We start from the raw sequence: 26748 nt of genomic DNA, 5'->3' as shown, positions 1-26748 counted from the left end.
GGCAGCTCAAACCAATACATCTTTATACAATATGTAGTCATTGTAGGAAAACAGCAACTGTAGCAGTTTTCTTGTTTATCTACTATACATAGTCAAACATATATTGAGTAACATGATTCTGAGGCTTTTTTGCACTGATGTGCACAGGCTGTGCAACTGTGCTCATTACCTTGCCAAATTTATACATCCATTACTCAATGATTTACAGACCTTTGACATGTTGCCGCTGATAAGACCTATGTGAGCTTTTTTTCCAGATTTATTGCTATTCTAGAAAATTGCAACAAATTGTGATGCATGGAAATTTTCCCAAGCTCCCATCCCTCCACCCCCATTTTTTAAATCAAGGCACAACAGTGTACAACAAACTGCAGCCCTAAATGTGACATAAATAAGGAAAATATGGCCCCAGGAGGTCTGCTTTGAGGGTGGCGAGGCTGCATAATAGAAAGACATTCATTACTGTTGGGCACATTTCATCTGAGCACATGTACACATAGTTGTCATGTATGACTGGCCATACTTAAACTGTTTACCAAAGATTATCTAAGAGCTTTTATATATCATCTACCATGCACCTGCCAAGTATCTTTGTGGAAGATATTTCATCACTCGGACAGCATTTTGGCAATGCTGTGAGTCAAAACCCAAACTAAAACAAGTCTCAAGCAACTTCCACGACAATACCGCCAAACAGAGATGTCTGCAATGGGTGCACCCCTCCGGCAATACTCGACAAAACACCAAAATGGTGACAGATATTTGACCGCATATTTTTAGATAAATCATTCATACTGAATTATGACCAGTAATTGCTGGTGGATAAAAGAAGCAAGGAAGCATAATATGAGAATAGGTTTTCCCCTTTTTTCTGGCAACAAAACAGGTGTTGAGATGTTAAAACACCAAACTGAAACCTTTTACAAGGAATCATATCTGCATTAACCACAAAACTTGTGGTCAGAATGCAAACAAAAAACATACTCTGATAATATATGCATTGTCCACACCAGAGACAGCTTTTGGCGTCTTCTGGTCTATCACCGTTTTGAGACTAGGCTCAAAAGAAAGATGTCTCTGGTGTGGACCAATCATTTTTAAAGACAATGCATATATTATCAGAGTATGTATTTTGTTTGCATTCTGACCACAAGTTTCGTGGTTAATGCAGATATGATTCCTTGTAAAAGGTTTCAGTTTGGTGTTTTAACATCTCAACACCTATTTTGTTGCCAGAAAAAAGGGGAAAACCTATTCTCATATTTTGGTACTGGCAAAGGAGATCCAATGATGAAGCATAAATATGTTCAGAGACAAAATATGGTTTGAGCTACTTTCCAGTATAGCAAGTTAGGAAAGCAAGAATCAAGGATCACACAATCTCAATTTGAAAATGTTCAATGTCAGGTCAAGATCACGGCCAAAACCAGTGATTCCACCATACAATTCCACTGATTTCTCCTGCTATATTCATCATATGTTGCATAGTTGACGTCTGACCTCTGAGGTATGGTTTTAAATGTCCCTCATCACGCTTTAGGTGTTCCAATTGGTCTCTAACCTTTGAATGCTCTCTACAACATCTATACTGTTGCAAGGTGCCCATAAAACAGAGCCTAGCAGCTCATTGGACCCATCCTGCTGAAATAAATAGAATTAAATCTAATCTAAAACTTAATCAATGCCTGTATTATGTTTTGTAGGTATGGCTTAATGATTAAATAATATTATAATAAATGATCCTCGCTTTCTCATTGTTATGTATTTTCAATTATAAGATATATTACGTCCCAAAGTTCATAGATCTCACCAGCAGGATACATACACAGAAGTGAATATCAATACATGGACTATAAAAAATCACTCCAGTACACTGGAGTGACACTTCTAATATGTGTAATTTAATGTCAAAATATCAATTAGTATCTCAGATTTACAATCAGCACTGCACTGGTTGCAACAATGTCACAATATAAAGGAAAAATCCCATGCGACCGATATAATGTAACACAACATATACGTGATATAGGCAAGATAAAGGTAATATAGGCAATATAAAGGTGATATAGGCAAGATAAAGGTGATATAGGCAAGATAAAGGTGATATAGGCAAGAACACATTCCTGCGGAGGGAGCTGGTAGGAACGTTGGGTTGCTCAGTTAATAGCCAGGGTCAACGGCGGCGTGGTGTATTCCGCAAATATGCCCTACTGTGAGGGCGGACACAAGCCCGCGTGAGTAGGTTAAACATTGAGTTTTATAAGGGCACCACGGGGTGACCAGCCCCTTTCCACCCAGCCCCACCACTCCCACCCTCACCCAGCCCCACCCTCCCCACCCCCCCACCCAGCCCCACCCTCCCCACCCAGCCCCTCCCCACCCTCCCCTCCCCACCCAGCCCCACCCCTCCCACTCCCCACTCAGCCCCACCATCCCCACCCAGGCCCTCCCCACCCTCCCCACCCAGCCCCTCCCCACCCTTCCCTCCCCACCCAGCCACTCCCCACCCTCTCCTCTCCACCCAGCCCCACCCCTCCCATTTTTGGATGTACGGCGGACGGACACAATAATCCCCTGTGGGCTGGTGTAACCAGAGGTTCCTACCAGTATCAAGATGTAGTTCGCTCTGCTGCATGAGGACCACAATCGCCTGATAAGGCTGCAGTTGGCCACTTCGGGCCCACCGGTGCTGATGGATGGCCGTTTCACATTTATCCAGCCCACAGTGCTTCTCGGGGTTGTTCCCGGTGTCGCACAACTATTACTTTGTTATAGTTGGTTAAACATCATGCACCCCTCACAGTAACATGCCAGGGTCACCTTACACTGGACTTGCAAGTCCCGAATGAAGTTAACCTCGTATGAATCATACAGAGGTGTGTGCAACATCGATACGGCACAATAGTAATGCTGCAATTCACCATGTCTCAAGTGTGCTCAAAAACAGTGGCTTCATATGTATCGGGCAGGAACCTGAAACTGCGCGCTATTACCAGCTCAATTAATGGGAAAGGGAGGGGCTCGAGGCAATACCACGTTAACAATCACACATGCTTAATGGAGGCAGCGTTTTAGCTGAAAGCACACGTAGAAGCACACTTGAGATAATGAAATATATTGCTCATATTGCATGAAGCAAAGTTTACTTATGCACCATCCTGTTCAGAGCTTGCCTTGATGCATTGCTCAGTTTGCTTCCAGAGGAAATATGTGCTCGGGAGCTATACCTATTGCAATAGCTCTACAATGTGTTGTTGTACAAGCAGATCACTCGGAGCCTTCCTGATGCAAAATCTTATATTACAAGCAATGCACTTGGAGCTTGACTGATGGGAAAGCTTCTTTTATATGATTAAACAATGTATTCTCAGAGCCTGCCTGGTCGCAAAAGACTTAGTTTGCTTCTGGAGTGACATGTACTCGGGAGCTAAGCCTTCTGCAATAGCTCAACCATGTTTTATTTTACGAGCAGTCCACTCAGAGCTTGCCTGATGCAAATACTTATTTTATTTCAGGATCAACATAAGTGCTCCGGAGCTATGCCTTTTGTAGAATCTCGGCAGATACTTACAGTATTTTATGAGTCGAGCACTTGGAGGTTGTCTGGTGCAGAATATACGTTTTGTGTTCTGGGTGGAAACATAAATGTTTTTTATTTTCATGCATTCAGAATCTTAAATTATTTATGTATTGATCTAGCCTGCTCTAAAAACCAGGTATTCACAGTAACTCCATTCCTCAATGAATAAACATTCAAGTTACCTGAAGGTGATCTCGGTAGACATTAAGTCACCATGTATATCTTCTTTGGTTCTTTCGGTAAAGTCACGTAGAATGAGAATAAAATAATAAAATAACAATAAAATTCTCACGACGTTTCGGCCACAACGCAAGTGGCCGTCTTCAGGTGAAAGGTACAGAACTGTCGGGACGACAGAGCTTCAATGAACGATGTTAAGATTCGTAGCGACTTTTAAGCTGGTTGGGAGAAGTGAGGCACCTTGACAAAGGGGTTTACATATCAATAGCTGAGGGATTAGCTTATGACTGGTCACGGAAATGGCTATGTTAAAGTCAAAACCTACACATCCACAGAGGCAACTAGTAATTTAGCATTGAAATAGCTAAGGGATTAGCTTGTGACTGGTCACAGGAATGGCTATGTTAAAGTCAAAACCTACACATCCACAGAGGCAACTAGTAATTTAGCATTGAAATAGGTAAGGGATTAGCTTGTGCAAATAGCTGAGGGATTAGCTTGTGAATGGTCACGGAAATGGCTATGTTAAAGTCAAAACCTACACATCCACAGAGGCAACTAGTAATTTAGCATTGAAATATCTAAGGGATTAGCTTGTGCAAATAGCTGAGGGATTAGCTTGTGACTGGTCACGGAAATGGCTATGTTAAAGTCAAAACCTACACATCCACAGAGGCAACTAGTAATTTAGCATTGAAATAGCTAAGGGATTAGCTTGTGACTGGTCACAGAAATAGATGTTAAAGTCAAAGCCTACACATCCACAGAGGCACCTCGTACATGGACGCCAAAGGGGGCTGCAACAACTCAACTATCATACAGTAAAGCGATGTGAAAAACCTAATTCTAAATTACATCAATATAATAAATGTACTCAATATATTCTTCAATAAGCTGAGCTATTAACATTAACTGGGTATACACTACACTATATAATGAATATCATATAGTAAACCAATAAAAACTAAAATATAAACTACCTCAATTTTATATCACAATGTTATATGGTGAAAAAACGGGTGGATTCTTACCTTCCACTTCACGGACAGCTACGTTCAGACGGACGAGTCCATCCATTTTTGGAGCGGAGGAGGAAGGAGGGGAGAAACAGCTGCGAGGTGCTATTATACTCCATGTTATAAACCATACCATTAACCGTGGTGTGAGAGGTATTAAGAGTCAGTGCCAGCGAAAGAGCTGCGGTCTGAAGGTCCTCGTAAAATATAATTAATTAAGAACCGAAATGGTGTAAAACATCCTTCCAATGGTTACTAAGCCAGAATCCATCTTCTCGGTTGAAATTGTCTCTGTGTTTGTATATGTGGATGGCCTCATGAACGAATCTCTCATGGTAGCCGGTTGATTTGCAAAGAACCTCTGTCTTGGAGAAGTCAATGTCATGTGAACCCACTGAATTATAACAGTGATCTGCCATGGCAGAGGAGTTCGTTCTACCGTGTTTCAAGTCTGCTTTATGTTCGCGGATGCGGTCCGAGATATGTCGTTTGGTTTCTGCAATGTAGCTACTACCACAGAGGCACTTTAGTTTATAAACGCCCGGGTACTGTATGTCTGGAAGAGCATATTTTACAGATGGAACCAGATCACGGATTTTATGTACTGTGTTGAATCGAGCCTGGATCTTGTGTTTATTCAGGATTTTGGAGATCTTTTTAGTGACCCCTGCAATGTAGGGTAAGGTGATGGTTTTGAGTGGCTCCATAAGAGGATCCTTCTTCCTGACTGGAGTGATGGTTTTGCGGATTGTGTAGTCGGAGTAACCATTAGCTCTGAGAGCCTGGTGTACATGCTTGAGTTCACTGGTAATGTGTTCCTGGTCGGAAATGCATTGGGCTCTACGGTATAGAGTCTTGATGAGTGAATTCTTCTGGGATGGATGGTGGTGGGAATCCGGTTTCAAGTAAGCATGTATAATTGTAAAATGCAGATGGCGCCATACCTAACTATCAGCCCCCTTCCACAAGGAATACGAAACATGAGGTTATATGAGTGTGAGTTGCTTGATGTTGGAGTCATCACATATAGTTGTAAACAGCAGATATCCAGGCCTAATGGTTTCCCCCCTTTCCGCAATAAATATCAATCAGGAGTTACATGCGTGTGAGTTCACAGATACCCCATCTCAACATAGGTATACTCCAAAACACTCCAATAGACAACCATTACAATATTAAGTAAAAAAAAAACACATACAACATTTACTCCTCCATCTGACACGTGCCTCATTTATCACGAAATTGTTTATTTCATCTACAGCACTTTCCACACTTTTAAGCTGTTCACCTCTACCTGTCATGATATTTCTAGCATCCTCAGCATCCACCTATTTTTCCTGTCTAATATTATGAATAATGCTATGACTGGTGGATGGCAGTATGAACTAGAGAAATAAATTTTTACCAAGGTACAAAACCTTGTGTTCAAAGACCAGAAGCTTATTTTACTTCTATTTATACTCTTTGGTTATTTCGGTCAAGTCACGTAGGTATATATTTCACAATCGCTAACCAATTATAATTAATGGATGGGTTTCAAGGATTTTGCCATAGTATAATGACATTATGGCTCAATTTCCACTCACAGATGGAGCCAACCAATCAGGCTGCGATCCATTTCATACATGGTGAGTTTGCACAATATTAGAGGGACTGGTCCACTAGGAACCGGGCCATCTTGCCAAAGATAGAGTGAACTCCTGGTGCCCATCTTCATTGATAGCCCTAATCCATTGGTATAACCTCCATATTTATATTGCCAGTTTTTATGCTTGTGTAGTGACTTAACTCGGAGGCAGTAAGACTTGGAGGCACATCTTATTTTTAATTAACACCATCGGGATAATACACACCCTACGTGGGTGCACACTCTACAGTCGCTCGTCTATACACAACTCTACGTGGGTACACACTATTACTGTTGTAGTGGGTTCATGGGACACGGAGACGGTGGAGTAGAGGCAGCACTGTTTATTTAACTTAACAAGGGTTACACTGGAAGGGGTAACGGCCCCTTCACCCGTATACATGCTGGGACACCCCCTAGGCTATCTAGCCTAACTCCTGTGGTCCCAGTTCCTCCAGCAACAGGCGTTAGAGGAGGCTATCTGATCTGGCCCTGGTCAAGCACAGATCACGGCACCCCACCAACCAGACCGACCCTTAAAAGGGCTCCGGCTCTGAGGCTCTGGGGCCGTACCACTGGCTTACCCTGCCGGCCCTTAAAAGGACAGCGGTCAGGGAAGTCCCAGGGTCTATCTAGCCGGCCTTCCTTCTTCACTGGTTCTTCATTCGTGGGCCCAACACACTGCCCCGAGCTCTCTGGCTCCCCGCCCTTTATACCCATACACCACTGAGGGCGGGGCTATAGCAGACGTGGTTGTAGCCACCAAGGTGTGGCTGTGTGTGTTACCTTCCCACACTGTGTGTTTCCTTCCCACAACTTCCCTACACTGTTGCTAGCCTATACACAACACTACGTGGGTACACACTATTACTGTTGCTAGCCTATACACACTACGTGGGTACACACTATTACTGTTGCTAGCCTATACACAACTCTACGTGGGTACACACTATCACTGTTGCTAGCCTCTACATAACACTAATCGTCTAACACTGACGGCGCTGAACCGAGACACCCAACAACTATCGAGCAGCGCAATGTCAAGTGAAGACGACAGCGACGATGGCAATGATCTTGAACAGCACGATGGGGATCCCACTCCAGCAAAGCCACGAGGTCCCTCACAGGGGCCCTTCTTATACTCTCAGCGTGGCCTCGCTCCGCCCCAGCCACGCCCCCTCTCTGGAACCTACTAGCGTGTTCCCGAGGCTTCCTGATGGGCCCCCCTCTGTGACCTTTCCCCTAGATGTCCCCCTCTAGTGTATATCATGGCCTGCTGACTTCCGTCCTGCCGTACACTGCAGTTCCCCTTTTTTGCCAGCAGCCAGCACTATGCCACTACACTTGTATGAGTGTATATATCTATCACCTATGTGTATGTGTGGGGAGAGGTCGTTTCGTGATTAACGTGCTGCACTAGAAAATTGGCAACCCGAGTTCGATTCTCGCTCCTGGCCAACACCAGTGACGAATAACTGAACCAGTTCTGGGCCTCCTGAAGGTCAACTCAGCCTCAAATTAGTACTTGGTGCATTGTGTAAACATCGCCATTAGGGAGACAAACGGGGCCGGGCATGGTGCTGGCCACAAACCCTCATGTGCCGTGCCGGCCTTCATAGGCGCTGCACGCTAACAGCACTTACCTCAACAGTCTGTAAAATGCTTTATTGGCATATGTGTGATTGGGGAAGTGTAGTGGTTAGCGCATTGCACTACAAACCCAGTGACCCCAGTACGATTCCTGCTTACAATCACCTTCAGTGATGAATATCTGAACTGATTCTGGGCCTTCCCTAGGTCGACGCAGTCAAAAATGAATACCTGGTGTGGTGTGTAAATATCAACACTTGTGCCATACTGGCCTTCATGGGTGTTTTCATCCAGCACTTACCCTCACAGTCTGCTTAGGCTATAGAAGGGATCTTTGTCTTTGCGTGTGTTTGCGGGTGCTTGGATGCACCAGGGATGGAGTGGATCCAACTGCAATGGGACAAATACACCAGAGATGGAACTGCCTATTTCATGCAGGCACATTTTTGTAGTAAACATAAAAGATGCACATGAAGAATTGTGTAGATTATGCCGCCATGCAAACTCCTCTGCAACTTTGGGGCACACCAGCATGCGGTTTAAGGCACAGCAGAATACATTTCCCTTGTTTAGGAAACTGCAACTCATGAATATTAAATGGTAGAATAAGTCCACACAATCGGCCACCAATCCACCACAATAAGGTGCAACGGGAAACGAAAAACACTTAAAAATCAGACCCCAGCCCTCTGACCTCTACAGAAACACTGACATTACTCATGCCTCAAACACCTGTCTCTTTACACTAAAGTTCACCTTTTGTGACATGATGCAGATTACCATAAACACAATACATCTAAACCCCCTTCTCACAAAAATATATTTTACATGCATACTATCATTATAATCCACGATCTATCCACTGCTAGATGAATGCCTCCATTGCCATCCCTTACGGTCACAACATGCAAAACAATTATTTCGCTCCTGCGAGCCGATCTCATCACTCTGTCTCATAAGTAGACAGCCTCTCATATGTGTTACCTCCTTCGGCTGCCACTGTCGTTCGTATTGACCACTGGCCATCATGCCATGTCCTGCTCAAGCTCACTTGAGCAGGACATGACATGATGGGAGAGCCAGACATGCTTTCGCCAAGATTATTCATGAAGGCATATGAGGATAGTTTTTGAAATGTGGATTCGAGAAGCAAAAGCATACATATAAATTTTTAAAAATAGGAACGTCTGAGATTTGCTGAAGACATAGTCAATAATGTCCAATGGGGATGAACTACGTGGAATGTTAGAATAAAATAAAGACAGCTGCAAAGTTGGGCTCAAGATAAATTTGAGAAAGACAAAGACATAGGTTTGCTAACAATTGGAGATATCTGTTGGAAGGAATGCAACTGGAAAACACAGCAGAGTGTCTTAAGTACAGTTTATGAAGGCAGACTGAAATCAAAACAACGAATAAAGAGGCAAATGAGAGAGCAGGTTGCAGTGTTTTAGTAAAAAATGTATTAATGATGAAAAGAACATTCCAATATTCCCCCAAAAGAGAGCATTTTATCAGTGTATATTACGTTTTGTGATATATGGATCAGAAACATGTATGCTGACAAAGAAAAACAGCTCAAAAGTGAGCGACAGAAAGAAGAACACATGGATTAGAGAATATATACAAGATAGAGACATGATATTGACTGTAAAGGCATTTGAGGATATCATGCACTTTCAGATGTACTTCTGCGGCTGTCTGGAATTCTCTTGATTCTGACATAAGGAAGCCACTAGAACTACACACTTTTAAATCTAGATTGAAAACGAATTTCTTAAGAACTGTTTGTGTTTAGTTTGTTGTCATTCTCCCGCACCTCGGATTAGCACGGCTGGCTACATACACTGCGGAAGAAGTTCAACATACATACAAATGCATGTAGGTTTTGGACAGGACACATAACTGGAAGGGATGATGGACTGTGAGACCAACTTTGGAGTGGCAACAAAAGAAGGAAAAATGCACAAGAGAACGTCCACTATGAGAATGTAGTGATGAAATCAGTTTGTCTATCGGTGTTAGATGGATTGTTGTATCAAATGACCGTGAGAGATGAAAACAGCTTGGCGAGGCATTAATCTAGCAGTGGATTGATAATGGGTGCTACTGATAATGTACTGTATGCATACTCTGCATGCAAATATTCTATTGTGAAGCTCGTTGAGATTTAACGGAAATGAATTGCAATGAGGGAATTTTCTACCAAAATATAGTGCTTACAATGAAATTTTATTTATATTTTTATTTGTAACTTTATTCACAACCAACAACGATAATAATGTAGGCTTTGTAACATGCACATTCTGCGTTCACTCTCAGAGATAATTATTCAGAAGTAATAGAAAACCACAGATAGTGGGAAGACAGTCAGAACTGGTGCCGATAATTGCCCAAGCTCTGTGGTCCTCTATTGTAATATTTGGCCACCTATATTAATGAGCATAGAGGTGGAACCCAGAGGAAAATCCGGGGACCCAAATGCTTTCCATGGGGTAACACTCAATTCCGGTGAACATGGAAGTCAATCTACTTGCCATCCTGCCATTCCCTGACAAGCAAGGAGACAGGGACCTCAGTGCCCATTGGCAGCGATTTTTCCCTGGGATCATAACATGGAATAAACCACATCTCATCCATGCAGCAAAATTGGAGAAAATATGTTCTCTGCCCATTTTATCTCATTGGAATGGTGTATGAATCTGATCAATGCATTCGTTAAAAGTTTTTGTAATGACCCCCCAACTCATTATGCTTATTTTTTGGTGGACTAATGGTCAGATTGTAAGCCAAATGTGTATTTAATATCATGACTATGTATAAGTACACAGTTGTGAAAGTAGTCAATATCACAATTTTTGGCAGGCCTTATAAAACTGACTTCGACATTCAAACTCATTGGACACATAGCATATTATGATTGTATAGACTGATAATTAAAAAAAAATCTGAATATATATGGAAAATGTCTACATACATGTGGATGATTTTATCTGCTTTGAGCGAAATTACACTCACTATATGTATGATTGACACTGCCTAATAACAGACATACGTATACAGTAATAGGCTAACATAACACAATACGGCCCTTCTTTGGAGCAGAGTGCAACGAAAATGACTGATTTATATCTGGAGGATCAGACTCCTGCAAAACTCAAAAAGCTTAAAATTTCACAAATGAACAGTTTTTTTTAAATCAGCAAACGAGCAGCTTTCCTTTACAGACAGTGGGTAACAAAACATATCTTTAAATGATTTAGCATAATTATTTAAAAAAACGTTATTTCATCAAGCATAACTGATGAACTGTATCATGGGAAAGCCAATAATGTTGATTGGTTATGAAAGGCCATTTTCCTGCTAGATGAGCCGTTTTCTCGGTGAAATCATAAGTATTGTATGTCATTAATATTTAACCAGAAGTGAATGCATGTGGTATTGTGCAAATGCATATGCATTCACAGCCTGTGCTAAACACTTCTTACACTTAAAAAGCAAAATAATGTATTTTAATATTGGCTTAGTGTTTACTGTAATTTGACAGATAAAGAAGTCTGAAAACCGATTGGTTCCAATTAGGTACATATGTACAAATAAATATGCTTTGTCTGACATGCATTAGTTCATCTGTTTTGGAGTGAAGATAAGCGTTTCATTGAATTCAATTTGTATATAAGGCGCTGTGTTCTAGAATAAAGTGACACCACATATAGATATGTAATCAGGACTACTGTATGGTCACCACTTGTGAGATGATACGCCAATGGTTTAGGCACATTACCAAGCCAGACTGAATGGATATGTTAAATTATTTGCCTATATGTCTACCAAGAGGTCACAACATATATCATGCTTTTTTGGTGCAGGAGACCCTTGAATCTCGCGGGGGTTACGTTTTTGGAAAGTGCTGCGAAAGACAAAAACAGGATTATCAATTAGCCTTACCTAAATAATGAGGTTAGGAAAACGGTAACCAAAAATAGACGTAAAAAATCCTATACAAAAACATTCCGAGACAATAATTACTAGCTTTGACTTAAAACTTTCGTGACTGCAGGATTTAATATTATTTGGTTCTTTCGGTAAAGTCACGTAGATAGAAAAATTATAATAAAAAATTAAGTGAATACAAATTTAAAAAACACTAATGTAGACTGTAGCCTGGTTCTTAATCGGAGTGAGTGTACTGGCAGTCTATAATGTAGACTGTAGCAATGGTTATTAAGCTGGGTGAGTATGCTGGCAGTCTATAGTGTAGACTGTAGCCTGGTTCTTAACCTCGGTGAGCGTACTGGTAGTCTATAATGTAGACTGTAGTCAATGGCGGAGCCAGGATTTTCAGGTAGGGGGGGCAACCCCTCCAACAATAAAAAAAATTATAGGAGTAATTAGTAAACACGTGTGCGGCGATGGCGCAGCCATCAATCGAGGATCGAATTCGAACCGTGTGTGATCGGCGTCGCGCTCGCTGAAGGTGAATGCCTTCAGGAAAGTCGTGTACTGTATACGCAGCTGCGCACAATTCTGTGAGTCACTTATAACTGCTTTGCCGTTACTTATTGCCAATTATGAACTCAGACTATTGTCCTATCATCTCTTAGAGTCCCTGGCACGTAATAATATGCTACACAATGGCAGTGGGGGTCGCAAAATGCCGATTTATTACGAAGAAACCCCAATGATCCGATCGAAATTAGGGATTTCAATCAGATCTTTGGGGGGGGCACGTGCCACCCCACCCCCCGCATTGGCTCCGCCAATGACTGTTGCCTGGTTCTTAACCTTGGTGAGTGTACTGGCAGTCTATAATGTAGACTGTAGCCTGGTTTTAAGCTGGTAAGCGTATTGGCAGTCTATAATGTAGACTGTAGCCTGGTTCTTAACCTCGGTGAGCGCACTGGCAGTCTATAATGTAGACTTATTCTGGTTCTTTCAGTTATAAAAATAAGAATAAAAAACCACGACATTTCGATCACAACCCCAAGCGGTCGTCATCAGGAAAAGGGGGGTTAGCCTCTAAAGGCAAACTGTTTATAAAGGTTGAGAGATGGGCGGGGCAGCTAATGTTAATGTGGGAGAAAACCTCGACAACGGCAGTAGGTCTACACCAATCAAAGCACTGCACCTCGCTCCACACACCCACTCTGCTGACGGTGGAGGTTGATTTGAAAACACAAATGAAGTCATGACCCAAAGTGGTTGATGACATCTTTCCAATAATTGCTGAGTTTATAACCATTCTCTCGGTTTAAATTGTGTCTGTGTCTGTATATATGGATGGCTTCATGAACTAATCTTTGTTGATAGCCAGTAGGCTTGCAAAGTACCATCTTCTGAGAGAAATACATTTTGTGTGAGCCAGCTGCATTAAAATAATGATCAGCCACGGCAGGAGTATTGGTCATACCGTGTTTCAAACCTGCCTTATCCCCAATGTAACTGCTGCCGCAGATACAGCTTAGTTTGTAGACGCTGGGATATTACATGTCAGGAATCTTGTCCTTCACAGATGGGATCAGATCACAATTTTTTTGTACTGTGTTAAATCAGACCTAGATCTTTTGTTTGTTCATGATTTTGGAAATATTTTGGTTACCCCTGCTATGTATGGCAAGGTGATGGTTTTGATTGGATCCTCAGATGGCTCCTTCCTTACGGTTGGGGTGATGGCTTTGCGGATTGTGTAGTCAGAGTATCCATTCACTTTGACAGGTAGGTGTATGTGTTTGAGTTCATTGGTTAGGTGTTCATGGTCGAAGATACATTGAGCTCTATGGTGTAGCGTTTTGATGAGGGAATTCTTCTGGGATGGATGGTGGTGAGAATTAGGTAGGCGTCAGTATGGGTTACTTTCCTGTAGACAGAATGGCTCATTGAGCCATCAGGTCTCTTTTTGATTAGGTCATCTAAGAAAGGTAGCATGCCATCCTTTTCTACCTCCATGGTGAATTTGATGGCTGGGTGTATGGAATTGATGTGGTTGAGGAATTGGTTCAGAGCCGGTCGGCCATGTGGCCAGATGACAAACGTGTCATCCACGTACCTCTTCCACAAGGACGGGCGTAGAATGGATGCCTGGATGGCGTCCGTCTCCAAATTTTCCATGAAAATATTGGCTACAACCGGAGAGCAGGGAGAACCCATTGGGGTGCCTTCAATTTGTTTGTAGAATGTTCCATTCCAGGTGAAGTATTGGTGAGGCAGTGACTCACCAGGGCTGGTACATCAGCATTCAATCCTTGTTGGACCAAATCTTCAATTATTGCAATGGTATCAGGCACAGGAACTTTGGTGAACAAAGGAACTACGTCGAAACTAACGAGCAAATCACCTGGGGACAGTGAGATGTCTTTGATTGACGATACCAGGTGAGCTGAGTTAAGTACAAAAGAGGTGGTCTTACCAGTGAATGGCTGCAAGGTCTAAGACAGATATCGGGCCAGTTTGTAAGTGGGCGAGCCAATGCTGGAGACGATGGGACGAAGGCGTGTACCTTCTTTATGGATTTTTGGTAAGCCATATAATCTGGGTGTTCTAGCAGCAGTAGGTTTTAAGAAAAACCGTTTGGTCTGTTTAATTAATTAAGCTGAATCAGTGATGATACTGTTCGTTGAGACTGTTGGTGGGATCTCTTAATTTTTGTGTAGCTACCATCATTAAGTAGGTCCTGAATTTATTTTGTTATTTTACGCGGTTTTGTCCATGATGACCGTGTCGACTGAGAGGATGACGATATCATCCCTCTTTTTCAATTGAGATAACGCAAAACGCTCATCCTTACTGATGTTGCTGACTGGTATCTTAGCGCTTTTGAGGGTTGCAGCGATTTCAGATCTTGTCACGTCTGCAGCGATGTGTCCGTGTACAATAACAAAATTACATTAAGAGATAGAAAGAAGAACACAAATTAGAGACTCTACCCAGGTTAAAGATATCATTCAAATTGTTAAGAAAAGTAAGCTTGGGCAGGACACGTCGCTATAAGGGGCAATAGCCGATGATCAAGAATATTGATGGAGCCTAGGGATGAAACATATCCAAGATGACATCAACCAAGGAGATGGAGTAAATAAATCAGCCTGTGTGCAAGTTCTAGGTGGACTGTTACATCACAGGATCATGAGGGATGACAATGGCTTGGGGAGGCCTTCATTCAGCAGTAGATTGATCATCACCAATGGTGATAATGTTGTGGTTATGTGAAGATACAACTGCTGCATCTTTCCTGGCTGCAATAGAATGTACCTTGTACACTACTATAATTGTTGTCTCACATAGGGTATTGCACCAGCAGATCTCGGAGGTGTATGTCTCTTCAAAAAGCACGTAAGTAGTCATTTGAAAATGGTCGTTGTAGATGTCAATGGTGAGAATGTTTTGGAAGTTGAGGTTAATTATTTTTTGATGACAAAAGATTCACAGGGCTTCACAGTCTCATGTGTGATCTCCTGCTATGAGACAGTCAATCTCTGCATGTTCTGTCTGACCAAAGCTTAATACCTAAAACAAAAGTCAATTACATACTCTTTGTTATAAAACTGTCTTAATTACAATAGTGGCGTGTTTTTTTTAATTTGTGCTAGTGTACCACTGGCAACCCAGTGCCTTAATTATTTACTAAACGTTTTTTCGTTTTATAATACAGCAAATTAATACATCCCTGTTAGGTGTTCTATTGTAAATGGGTATTAAGATGTATGTATGTATTTAAAATAAAAAGGTCTAAAGTTTGCTTAATTAGCTTTACATTTACCACACGCTACGTTATATTGGAAACAAAAACATTTGAAGGAAATTGAACATGCAAGAAATGCTTCATAAGCAAGAAATGTATGTATGAAAATCGTATGGTTTCAATATTTCAAATACATTTATTTAGATAGGAGGCATTTCTCCTTTGGCCTTGCAAAAAGGTGGCATGGAACGTATAAATAACACTCATTAATATTCCATATCTTACGTCAGGAAACCAAATGCAACGAAATTTTCAACAGGAAAGGTCAGAGCAGAAAAAAGTGACATCTGCAATGTAGGATAAATGACTCCAGCCATACAGACTTTGAGAATGCCATTTAACAGTGCCACTGCATCAGCTCTGAGTGGGACATTGTAGTCACAACATGTTCTGCATGACTGATGCTGGGCTTACCATTTTCATTAGAAAAAAAACGCACACACATTGTGGGAAATACCTAATAAAGCCACATTAACATATTTTCTGTGCATCTAAATGTGATTACAACAATGGCATAGTATGAGAGAGGATGCTATCCATGGATATTTATACATATACAGTATATACAATTTCGGGAAATTTTGCATTCGTTTCAGACTTGTAAAAACACTAAAACCTAAAATATATTGTAAGCTGAATATACAATTGTACACTGCAGTGAAACATGCTTTCCACTGGTCTAGTGTTTGTGAAGTCAGTGTCAGTTTTCAAAGACAGTACTGTATTTATGCAGAAATGTCATGTTTTGCAGCTCCTTTTATGGGGAATTCATAGCGGTGGACTGCAGAGAAAATATGAAAGACCATGTAATATCACAATTTATAAGGGTGAATAATTGTTTCCCTTTGTGATAGCCAGTGTGAAAAAACGTAATTCTCAATTAATTTAAATTACACACGTCCCCCCCCCCCCCTAAGGTAAATATTATATGATCCTTATCTGCTTGCCTTGGTAGATAAAGGGCAGACAATTAAACCAATTTAATAGTTTCACTATTCCTGATTATATGAGAGTATTTAGTTAGTTATTACATGCAATTCCACACAGGTTACGAGTTTTAAGCTTGTATTGGAGTTTTGCAGAAAAACTCCTTTTTGTTATAACGTTGAGCAGGAACAGAATGAGAAAACATGCTTAATGATTGTGTTAAAGGTAGTCGTTTAAATGGCATGGTTTATACAAAAAGTGTCAATTGCATGAACATTTTTTTCTCAAGATTGTTGATATTGTAATGTGTTTATATGAAAAGTGTTGTATACTTGTTTTTCTCATTTTATTTCTGTTTATAATGGGGGTGTAATGATACATTCATTCATCAATATTGAATCTCAAGCTCACGATGCATGCTTCAAAACATGTCCATAGTACGATTTTAAAAAAATCATATATGTTGGACGTAATATTTTCACAAGAGCCATGCAGCCACAAATGGTCACTACATTTGCCAAAATAAAAACAGATTCTCGAATGGAATCATCACCCTGAATTATGACAATACATCGAATTGCTGGGAGGGTTAATCATTACACCCCTTGTTTGACTTTATAATTTAACATTTTGGTGTAAAGTGTTTGCCCCATCTTCTCTGGACAAAGAGGCTCTGATTCAGTATGATGAGTATTGCATTAAATAAACCCGGATTTGGGCGTTGAACGATATATTGTGGCTAAAATATACTTAAGACATCAAAGGAATATACCAGAGATATACATTGAGTGATCAAGTAAAAGGGAAATATGTCCTGTAAAACACACACTTTCAGTTTAAATAGCTTCAGAAAATTTAGTATGTATCATTGACAATATTTTGACAAGCCAGATCATAAGGAATTGACAGTCTCACAGTCCAGTATAAATCCAAAAATGCATAGTGATATGGGGCACCTCCCCTGCGCACCCTGTAATTCGCAATGCACCGTAAAGAATCTCAATATCCTTGACGATAAATCAGTGCACAGCACACTTTAAGAAAAATGATCCATGCAACTCCAGTAATCCGTGAATATTTGTGGATTATAGGATGAGCATGACACTTGGCTAATGACGTCAACAATACATGGAAAAAAACTGCATATTATAGGGTGTTAACAATAATTTCAAAACATCTGGGAATATGGGTCTACACTAAAGGAAGATTGGAATTTAAAAAAGCTAAAATCCTTAAATACTTAACAGACCACATTAGCACAGTTAATGATATGAACCAAAAACAATTATTGTTTTATGCATGTTTGTCTCTCTACATTTCCATTGTCTCGCTGAATTTTTATTCTTGTAACTCTATTTGTCTATCAGTATATCCATTTGTTTATCTCCATTTGTCTCTTTGTATCTTCGTTAGTCTCGCAGTATCTCTGTTCGTCTCTATCTGCATCTGTCGCTCTATCTCAGACTCACAAAGAGACGTTTATAGAGATGTGTGTTGAAGTGCTTCAAACAATTATTTCTTTGCGTGTGTGAAGCAACGGAAATGGAATTCTGGGGGGGGGGGGTTACGCATGGCGAATAAAAAAAAGCCGCTGTACTTAAAAATATAATTACCTTCGCAATGTATTGCAAATTGTCGGAGGAAATAAGCCGCCTATAATATATAATCCGTGGACTTTCACAGATTATATACGTTTTAGTTCACCCCAGAAGAGATCCAAAAATCCACTCAACACTGCAAATTTTAAGATGTTAAACGTTAGAGGCCAGACAAATAATCTACCTGTGATAATGAAATGTTATGGTTTACTTGCATATGTTAACAATTCTAATGAACAAAAATATATGTATTTAGCTGCTGTTTTTTAATTTTAACTCTTTAATTGAAAATGGTAAGGGTAAAGGAATCAAAATTTCCATCTGTCTGCGGGTGCTCTCGCGACCATAATTCTTAACCGATTTTGATAGGACAAGTATGAAAAGTTTTTCAGGGTATATAGAAGGTTCGAACTGTTGGGCATAAAATCGAAGATGTCAAATAAAACGTATGTAATTAATGAAAAAGTGCATCTAGTAAAATATAGCACGTTAACCCTTTCCGATTTTTATTTAATCTCCATGATTATGAAACGTGCGAATTGTTTTGATTTCACAGCATCTATGAGGCACGTGCATATGCTATACATAACCTGCATGTGTAGTAATTAGATGTTAAAAATATATTTCACTGGTTGAGCACGGAAGTCAATTTCATTTTTAAGGAAGTAAAAGCTTTTCAATGCTTAAAATGATTGAATATCTTAGAATAAAAATCATGATTGTGTTCATGGTGGATGCAAGATAAGGCAAATTCCTCATAGAAAAAAGTCTACACCCAATTTAACAAATGTGAGATGTTATCCTCACCAACAACATACATTGTATTTGCCACCATGCCGATAGGAAGAGAAATAGTCAATAATTTATTTTATGAATTGGACAACAGACCATACGCATTTTAGATTATAATTTGAGTAAACCATGGTTCTATTGACATAATTTAATTTAGAAACAAATGTATGAAATACAAATATCTCTTGAACACTTAGAGTGCATCCTGCTACAAATAGAGATATCCTGGTCAAGTTTACCAGTCTCTGCAGACCAACAGATTCACATCCTTAATCCATAGCTGTCGGTAGCATAAACAACAATTCCGCATGTTAACTACCAGACAATTCAATGTGGTAAGTAGAACCTGCATACACCCCCGGCAACACGACAATGTCAGGGCCAACCCCGCGTGATTGGTGGTGACTGAGAAGCTTCAAGTAGCTGTGTTTGCATTGGCAACTCTTCCTTGGCACCCTCACTGCCAGTGCCATTGAAGTTCCACTCGGGCAGCTCCTACAGCAGCCATCAGTCGTGGCAACATCACATAGTAAGTGGGGGGTAGAAGCAGGGTTAGCAGCAATTGGGCAGCCAGATGTGAGAGTGGCTATGTTTGTGGGACACCACACGTGTGTTGCCCACGGTGCATGCACCACTCTCCTATGCCCCACTGGTCCCCCCCCCCCCTGACTGTAACTTCTGACCAGCTCGGAACTGGTAAGACTGACATGCACATAGTGATTATTTTAGGCATGCAAACTCCCGTCGGCATACCCATAGATAATGCCACCCATGCACCCTTTAGCAGTCATGCTACAACAGCACTGGTTGGTTTTTGCCAACTGCATGTGAAGGTGGCAACTTGGATGTTCGTGGCAACTGCTCGCAAAAACAGTCATTAGCTGCTAGTCCCACCAAATGTGTATGCAAATGTTAATCACATCTTTATTATTTTCAAACATAACCCAACCCTGATACCTCTGTTGAATTAGTGCTCCATTGTTTCAATATCTTGTTCCATATGTTTCATGTTTAGAGCGTGATGATAAATAAATGTGTCCCCACAGTTTGCATGTAAATGCGCTTGAAACAGCTGGTTTCTGTTTGCAGCAAGATTTGTTTTGTTTATGTTGTGATGATCATTTTCAATTAATTTTTCATGTTTATTACATCTTGAGGATGCAGAACACATTTAGATGATGTCATATCAAAATTGTATTGTTTTGAATGTCGGCCAACTTGACTTACTGTATAACCCACAATGCCCACAAATCAGAGCTCTCAAATAAGATTCATTCAGCAAGAGATTAAAACATTGAGTGTCACTCTCTCAAGATGACAGCGCCTAATCTCGCGCATTCGCAGAGCGTGGCAATTTCTGGTGTCACATTGAGAAGAGAACCAGCTCCCTCCGCTGGCATCTCTTATATCCTGAGTCAAGCCCCACTGAGCTAAGAAGCTCTTTTTGAAGACTCACACACGGAGGCTGTCCAATATCAAGTCCCATGTTGCACCCTTTTGAACTGTGTTTACTTACAAGTCCCATATTCTGTGTAATAGATTGTTTAAATATATTGTTTTTTTACCAAATTGCCTAAATAACAGCTAACTCGTAAATTGTAAGTGCACATTGTATTAATATACTTCTCTGTGTAAAGTAATGCAACTGATATATGTAACAATGTGATTGGCAAATAACAGGCTTAAGAATGTTGGAAAAGCTGATTTATTCACATAAATTATTACCTCTTTCAGTATGTAAACGTAAACACTGGGGAGATAATAGTGTTCTACCCACCATCTCCATATGTGTTGTACTAGAAGGGGATCTTTGTATTTCCTTGTTGTGTGCTCTTTCAGCTGTGTATTGTTTGCTTAAAATTGCCATTGATGTTTCAAGGTCTTTTAAATTATCCTCCTTAACATGTATGCCGAATTAAGTACAAAGCCTAATCTATATAGTATACCTACGTGACTTTACCGAAAGAACCAAAGAGTATGGATTCCTGCAGTCACGAAAGCTTCAAATCTTAAATCTTAATCTATATGCCTGTATGTTTGCTTCCTGTGTATGGATGCATTGCAGAATGTCGTTGCATTGTGTATTCTGCTTATTCGTTATTTCTTATGGCTGTTTTCATTTTAGAAAGAAGGTGAAATGGTGGAAAGAAGACCCTTCTCCATACGCTCCTCACTGTCATGCCCCTGCCAGGTTTCCTTTCTCATGGTGGCAATGCTAACAGCAATATGGGGTGCTGCAGAGTGCTGCCCCTCGCGCTGTGAGTGCTTGCCCTCTCCCAACTGGTCGGTTGTTTGTCATCGCAAGCGACTTCTTACCATCCCGGATGGAATACCCATAGATACAAGGGTATTGGATCTCAGCAAAAATCGTCTGAAGTGCATAAATTATGGAGATTTTTCAGGCTACCCACAACTGCAGGAGTTAGATCTCCATGAGAATGTAATCTCTAATATTGAGCCAGGCGCTTTCAACAACCTGCACCATCTGCACACTATTCATCTGCAAAGCAACCGCCTCAAGCTCATCTCCATGGGTGTGTTTGCTGGACTGCAAAACCTGACACAACTGGACATTAGCGAGAACAAAATAGTTATTCTTCTCGACTACATGTTTCACAATTTGCACAACCTGCGTTGGCTGATGATGGCTGAGAACGATGTGGTCTACATCTCACAACATGCATTTAGTGGGCTATACAGTTTGGAACAACTGACATTGGAGAAATATAATTTAACTGTGGTACCCAGAGATTCTCTCATGCATTTGCATCGGTTGAAAGTGCTGAGACTCAAATACATGAATATTAATTCCATCCCACCTTATTCCTTTAAACGTCTTGTACGGCTGAAGATTTTAGAAATCGACCACTGGCCCTACTTGAGCCGTCTGCCTCCCAAGAGCCTCTATGGCCTAAACCTGACATCACTCTCTGTCACCCACTGCAACCTGACTACATTTCCGCATGCTGCCATGCACCATCTTGTATATCTACGCTACCTGAACCTCTCTCATAACCCTCTAGGTGTCATTGAAGCACATGCACTCTCTGACCTTGTGCGGCTCACTGAGCTGCATGTCAGCAATGCACAGCTGTTAGCCATTGAGCCGCAGGCATTCAGTGGGCTTCTGCACTTGCGCGTCCTGAACACATCTGGAAATCTTCTCACGACGCTGGAAGAGAACGTTTTTCAGGCTCTGGGAAACCTGGATGTGCTCCGTCTGGATGGAAACCCATTGGCTTGTGACTGCCGCCTGTTGTGGATCCTTCGCCGGCGACGTCGCCTCAATTTTGACGGACATCAGCCGATCTGCGCTACCCCTGACTACGTGCATGGGCAGGAGCTTAAGGTATAATGCAGCAGAGCACACTCAGACACACCTCTTATATGCATCGGTGATGAGGTGCACTTCTTCACCCACAGGTCAACCCATACCCGTTAAATAAAAATGTTATTGGTGTAAATCATGAGCAAAGGTAAGTGCACCAAATTCAATTGTTGTACTGTACTTCTATGCCCTCAAGTTTTTTTTCTCCCACCTTCACCAACCCACACTGACGAGTCCAGCATAGTCATAGTCTCCTCACATTCTATATAAAATGTTTGTGTCACCGGGTGTAGTGTCGTGGTTAGCGCGCTTGCACTACGAACCCGGCGACCCGGGTTCAATTCCTGCTCACGGCCAACACCAGTGACGATTATTTGAACCGGTCCAGGGCCTCCCCTAGGTCGACTCAGCCTCAAATGAGTACCTCGTGCGGTATGGTGTCATGGAACTCCATCATTTAATTCAATGTCATCCGTGTATATTACCAGCAATGCTGGTACATTACCAGCAATGCTGGTGATGTAAAGCTATTTTGTTGACTTCAATTACAGTTCATATTGGACTTTTTGTGGTCTTCATTGTTGATGCCAGCATATTTGAATGTGAAGAGCTGACTTCAATAAGTTTGCCTTTGTGCACAGTTGACAATGTGTACAAATATAAAGACATTGTTTTTCAATACATCATATTATATCAAGCATGGTTCTCAAAATGTCAATGGCATCTGTAGTCCCCTTCACCTATACAAACCAAACTTGCATTACAGAAATTAAGGATTGATAATGTCACAACCTGTCTTTCAACACCTGATCATATATTTTGTATGCATGAGGACAACTAATGACAGCTCTGAAAATTCACATCACAGGGTATCTAATTTGTATCCATATATTAGACAGGTTATTCATCTGGTCCATTTATTTGGTACTGTACCCTGTTTGAATGCCGAGTTATATATTTTTGTAAATTACCTAATCAATTGCTTTTTTATGGTTATAAAACTTATCATAAGCTATGTTACATTTAACAACTCTAAGGTGTACGCACAGACAGTAGGAAGGCACAACTCCCATCATTCCTTGCGTGCATGTCATGTGACCACATTGAATGTACAGCGCTCTCAGCCTTGTTTGAGCTTCTAAACTGTGAATTTATCAACTTATTTAATGTAATTATTTGCACATTTTTGCTATTTTATATTTGCCTTGAATTCATTGTTCCATCATACCTCCTGCCACATTTTGGTTTTGATTATAATTTATGTATTATGAAACAGTCAATGCACTAATTGCATATATCTTCTGGGTACAGTATGTGGATAGCGCTTCACTTTCACTATTTCTAGCCCTTCGTCGTTCCATAAACAAGTACTCTTTGGTTTTTTCGGTAAAGTCACATAGGTAAAAATTTTAAATTAATTAAATCACGATGTTTCCGGCGCACCACAAGCGTCCTCCTTCAGGTGGGGACAACTTAGCAAAAGCACACCGCACCGCTTAAGTGTGTGTTCCCACCTGAAGAAGGACGCTTGTGTTGTGCCCGAAACGTCGTGATTTAATTTATTTTAATCTTTTACCTACGTGACTTTACCGAAAAAAAACAAAGAATATTAATCCTTGCAGTCACGAAAACTTCAAATCCATAAACAAGTCTTTTTGGTTAATTTAGTTCTTGGTTCAACTTTCTGCCATCATCTTCCATTCTGCCAACTATTTTTTTATTCTAACTGCTTAATATACATTTATCTCTCTCTGTGATTTGAGCTACGTTCATAACCCCATTCATTATATGTTTCAATTTCACCTTGACATCATCTTGTACGACTTGCTGTTTTTTGACATGCAATAATTAAATACCACTCATGAAGAAACTGAGCCAACTTCCTGCACTATGGAACTAATTCCCTAAATCAATCATCGACTACAAGTTAAACCCACGATGGATCAAAGGCAAGTGAGCTTTAACGTTTCAAGCCAGCATAGATTTTTCAGTAAAGAGGACCACACTTCAGAAGCCTAGAGAAGAGAGGTTATGATTGTTGCTGAGAAGATGGGGGGCTTCATGTGGGGTGACAGATTAGGCAGCTTCAACAGAGTGATATTCAACCGAGGAAAATATAATGCCACTCTATTTTGGGTGAAACCTCTGCCACCAAATCAGTGTCCGAAGACTATCATTGTCCAGGTGCAGGAAGTCCACAACTCTGTCAAGAATCACTCCATTACCCACGAAGTATATTGAGAGGGTGGAATGATGTTTGATGATATAGAGTACCTGGGCAGGTGTTTGTTGAGGCTGAAAGTAAGACCCTGTCTCTTTGTGGCAAGCCCCAGGTTCAATGGCAAAATCTCAAATTCCCAGAATGAGCATCAGTTAACAGGTTACAGTATATATCAGCATACAGTACATGGTTGACCAATATAGAGCCATCGTTTGACCTCACCCAGGTACATTCAACCTTGCAAGATGGAAATTTCACTCGTAGGCGCCATAGAAAGCATATCGAACAACAGCGTTTAAAAAAAGATGTTAAATAGTGTAGTAGACAGATAAAATGCCTGTCGACTAATTGCACTGACATTGTTTTTACACCCAGGCATTAAATTCCTGAGTGATCATGAGCAGCAGGTAAGGGACTCTAAAAGCATAACATATATGCGAAAGCTCTGCCTTTTTATGGTATAATAGGCCTTTGCTAAGTCAATGAAGTAGAGGCATATATTCCCTTGGGAATCCCTACATCTTTGCTGGTAGAGACAGGTGGAGAATATGGCATCTGTGTAGGATCATCACTGCCTGAAACCATACTGGACCTCTGCAAGGTTCTTGTCAGCATGGCTGGCAAGGCAAAATAAAATAATCATTCGATTATCTTTCCCAGGATATTGACGATGGAGATGCCCCAGTAGTTATTAAAATCAGTACAGTCCCTCTTCCTATAAAGGTGGGTCATCAGGGCATCCTTCAAATCCTGCAAAATGCAGGAGCCTTTACAACCAACAATAACAGCCCATACATGTACAAAGACAAAGCCTTAACAGACTTGGGGCAAGTGCTGTTAGCGAGCACCTATAAAGGCCAGCACGGCACGCGAGGTGGTGGGTGTCCAGTACCAGGCTCGGTCGCCTTTGTCTCGCCAGTGGCGATATTTACACACCAAACCAGTTACGAATTTTAGACTGAGTCGACCTAGGGGAGGCCCAGGACCAGTTCAGATAATCGTCACTGGTGTTGGCGTGAATCGAACTCGGTTTGCCAGGTCCGTAGCGCAGCGTTATAACCACTACACTACCACTCCTCACATACATGTACATACCCACACATGCACAGACATAGACTATACATACAAAGTTTACACATACAAAGTTTACACATACACATAGATACAGATATACACACACAACCACTAAAACAAAGATCCCCGTATAGTCTTAACATAACGTTATCGCATTGCTGTTAGCAGGCACCTATGAAGGCTGACACGACACACTTGGGGGTGGTTTGACCAGCAACTACGCCTCGTCCGTCTTTGTCTCTAAATTGCTAATGTTTGCACACCACAAAGGGTACTGATTTAAGGCTGAGTCGACCTAGGGGATGCCCAGGACCATTTCAAATATAAGCCACTGATGTTATCCATGTTAGCCGTGGCTGGGAAGGAAACTCATACATACTGGTTATATGCATAGATATATTTTAACACATACATATACAACATTACATACAATGTAATATGAACAATTCTGATGGACTGGCTAAGTTACTGATGAAAATTCGAATTATGTTCTCAAAGCGATGAAATGCAAAAATTTGACACAAATATAGTCATTAGTTAACTAGAAAAATTGTTTTGCATGTTCTGTTTTTAAATCTTAGTCAATGAAAATGAATATCTATAAATTTTCAATGGTGCATAATGCAGATATTTCATAAAACTACTTTTTGGTAACTTTTTGAACTTTTGATGTTGAAGCCAAAAGAAAAGTGGGCAAAGCCATTGACCATTTAGCATATATATTCACTCACAGCCATATTTACATTCACGTAATCACACTCTTCCAGCAGCAAGAGCAGCATTATGAACAGCAGTAGCAACAACAAAAAAGTTGAAACATTTGGCAGTGGTCCATGCTTTGAATACAGTGGTTTGAAGTCATGGGTAGGTGGCTCATACAAATGTGCGTAGCTCCAAATCCCTATGGATTGTAAGATGGCCAGGCAATGATAGTACAACAAGTGGGTATGTGAACTCTTATTTGCAGAACTCATTTGCATGGGATTATTCTTGGAGCCGCAGTGTTTTGTTTCTGCAGATAAAGAACACTATCTGTGTAGCTTTACTGAATAATCGTCATCAGTGGCCAGAAATTGA

At 40.9% G+C, this 26748-nt stretch overlaps 1 protein-coding gene across 10 annotated transcripts in view; it reads left to right on the top strand.

The window, feature by feature from the left end:
- The window catches only part of LOC116947748 (leucine-rich repeat and immunoglobulin-like domain-containing nogo receptor-interacting protein 1), a 216156-nt gene that overhangs the window by 178377 nt on the left and 11031 nt on the right, over nucleotides 1-26748 (top strand). For 5 of the 10 annotated variants that reach the window (XM_032964153.2, XM_032964060.2, XM_032963887.2 and 2 more), the window contains 2 exons: nucleotides 15275-15322; nucleotides 21174-22397. In XM_032964153.2, coding sequence (XP_032820044.1) covers nucleotides 15275-15322; nucleotides 21174-22397 — 1272 coding nt within the window. The remainder of the gene's footprint in view (nucleotides 1-15274; nucleotides 15323-21173; nucleotides 22398-26748) is intronic. The other 5 variants (XM_076065225.1, XM_076065236.1, XM_076065247.1 and 2 more) reach the window with 1 other exon arrangement.

The sequence above is a fragment of the Petromyzon marinus genome, chromosome 1, assembly GCF_048934315.1.
Source record: "Petromyzon marinus isolate PM22_M1 ecotype Great Lakes invasive population chromosome 1, UKy_Petmar_22M1.pri1.0, whole genome shotgun sequence".
NCBI classification, from domain to species: Eukaryota; Metazoa; Chordata; class Hyperoartia; order Petromyzontiformes; family Petromyzontidae; genus Petromyzon; species Petromyzon marinus.
This window is presented reverse-complemented; position numbering and strand designations above follow the sequence as displayed.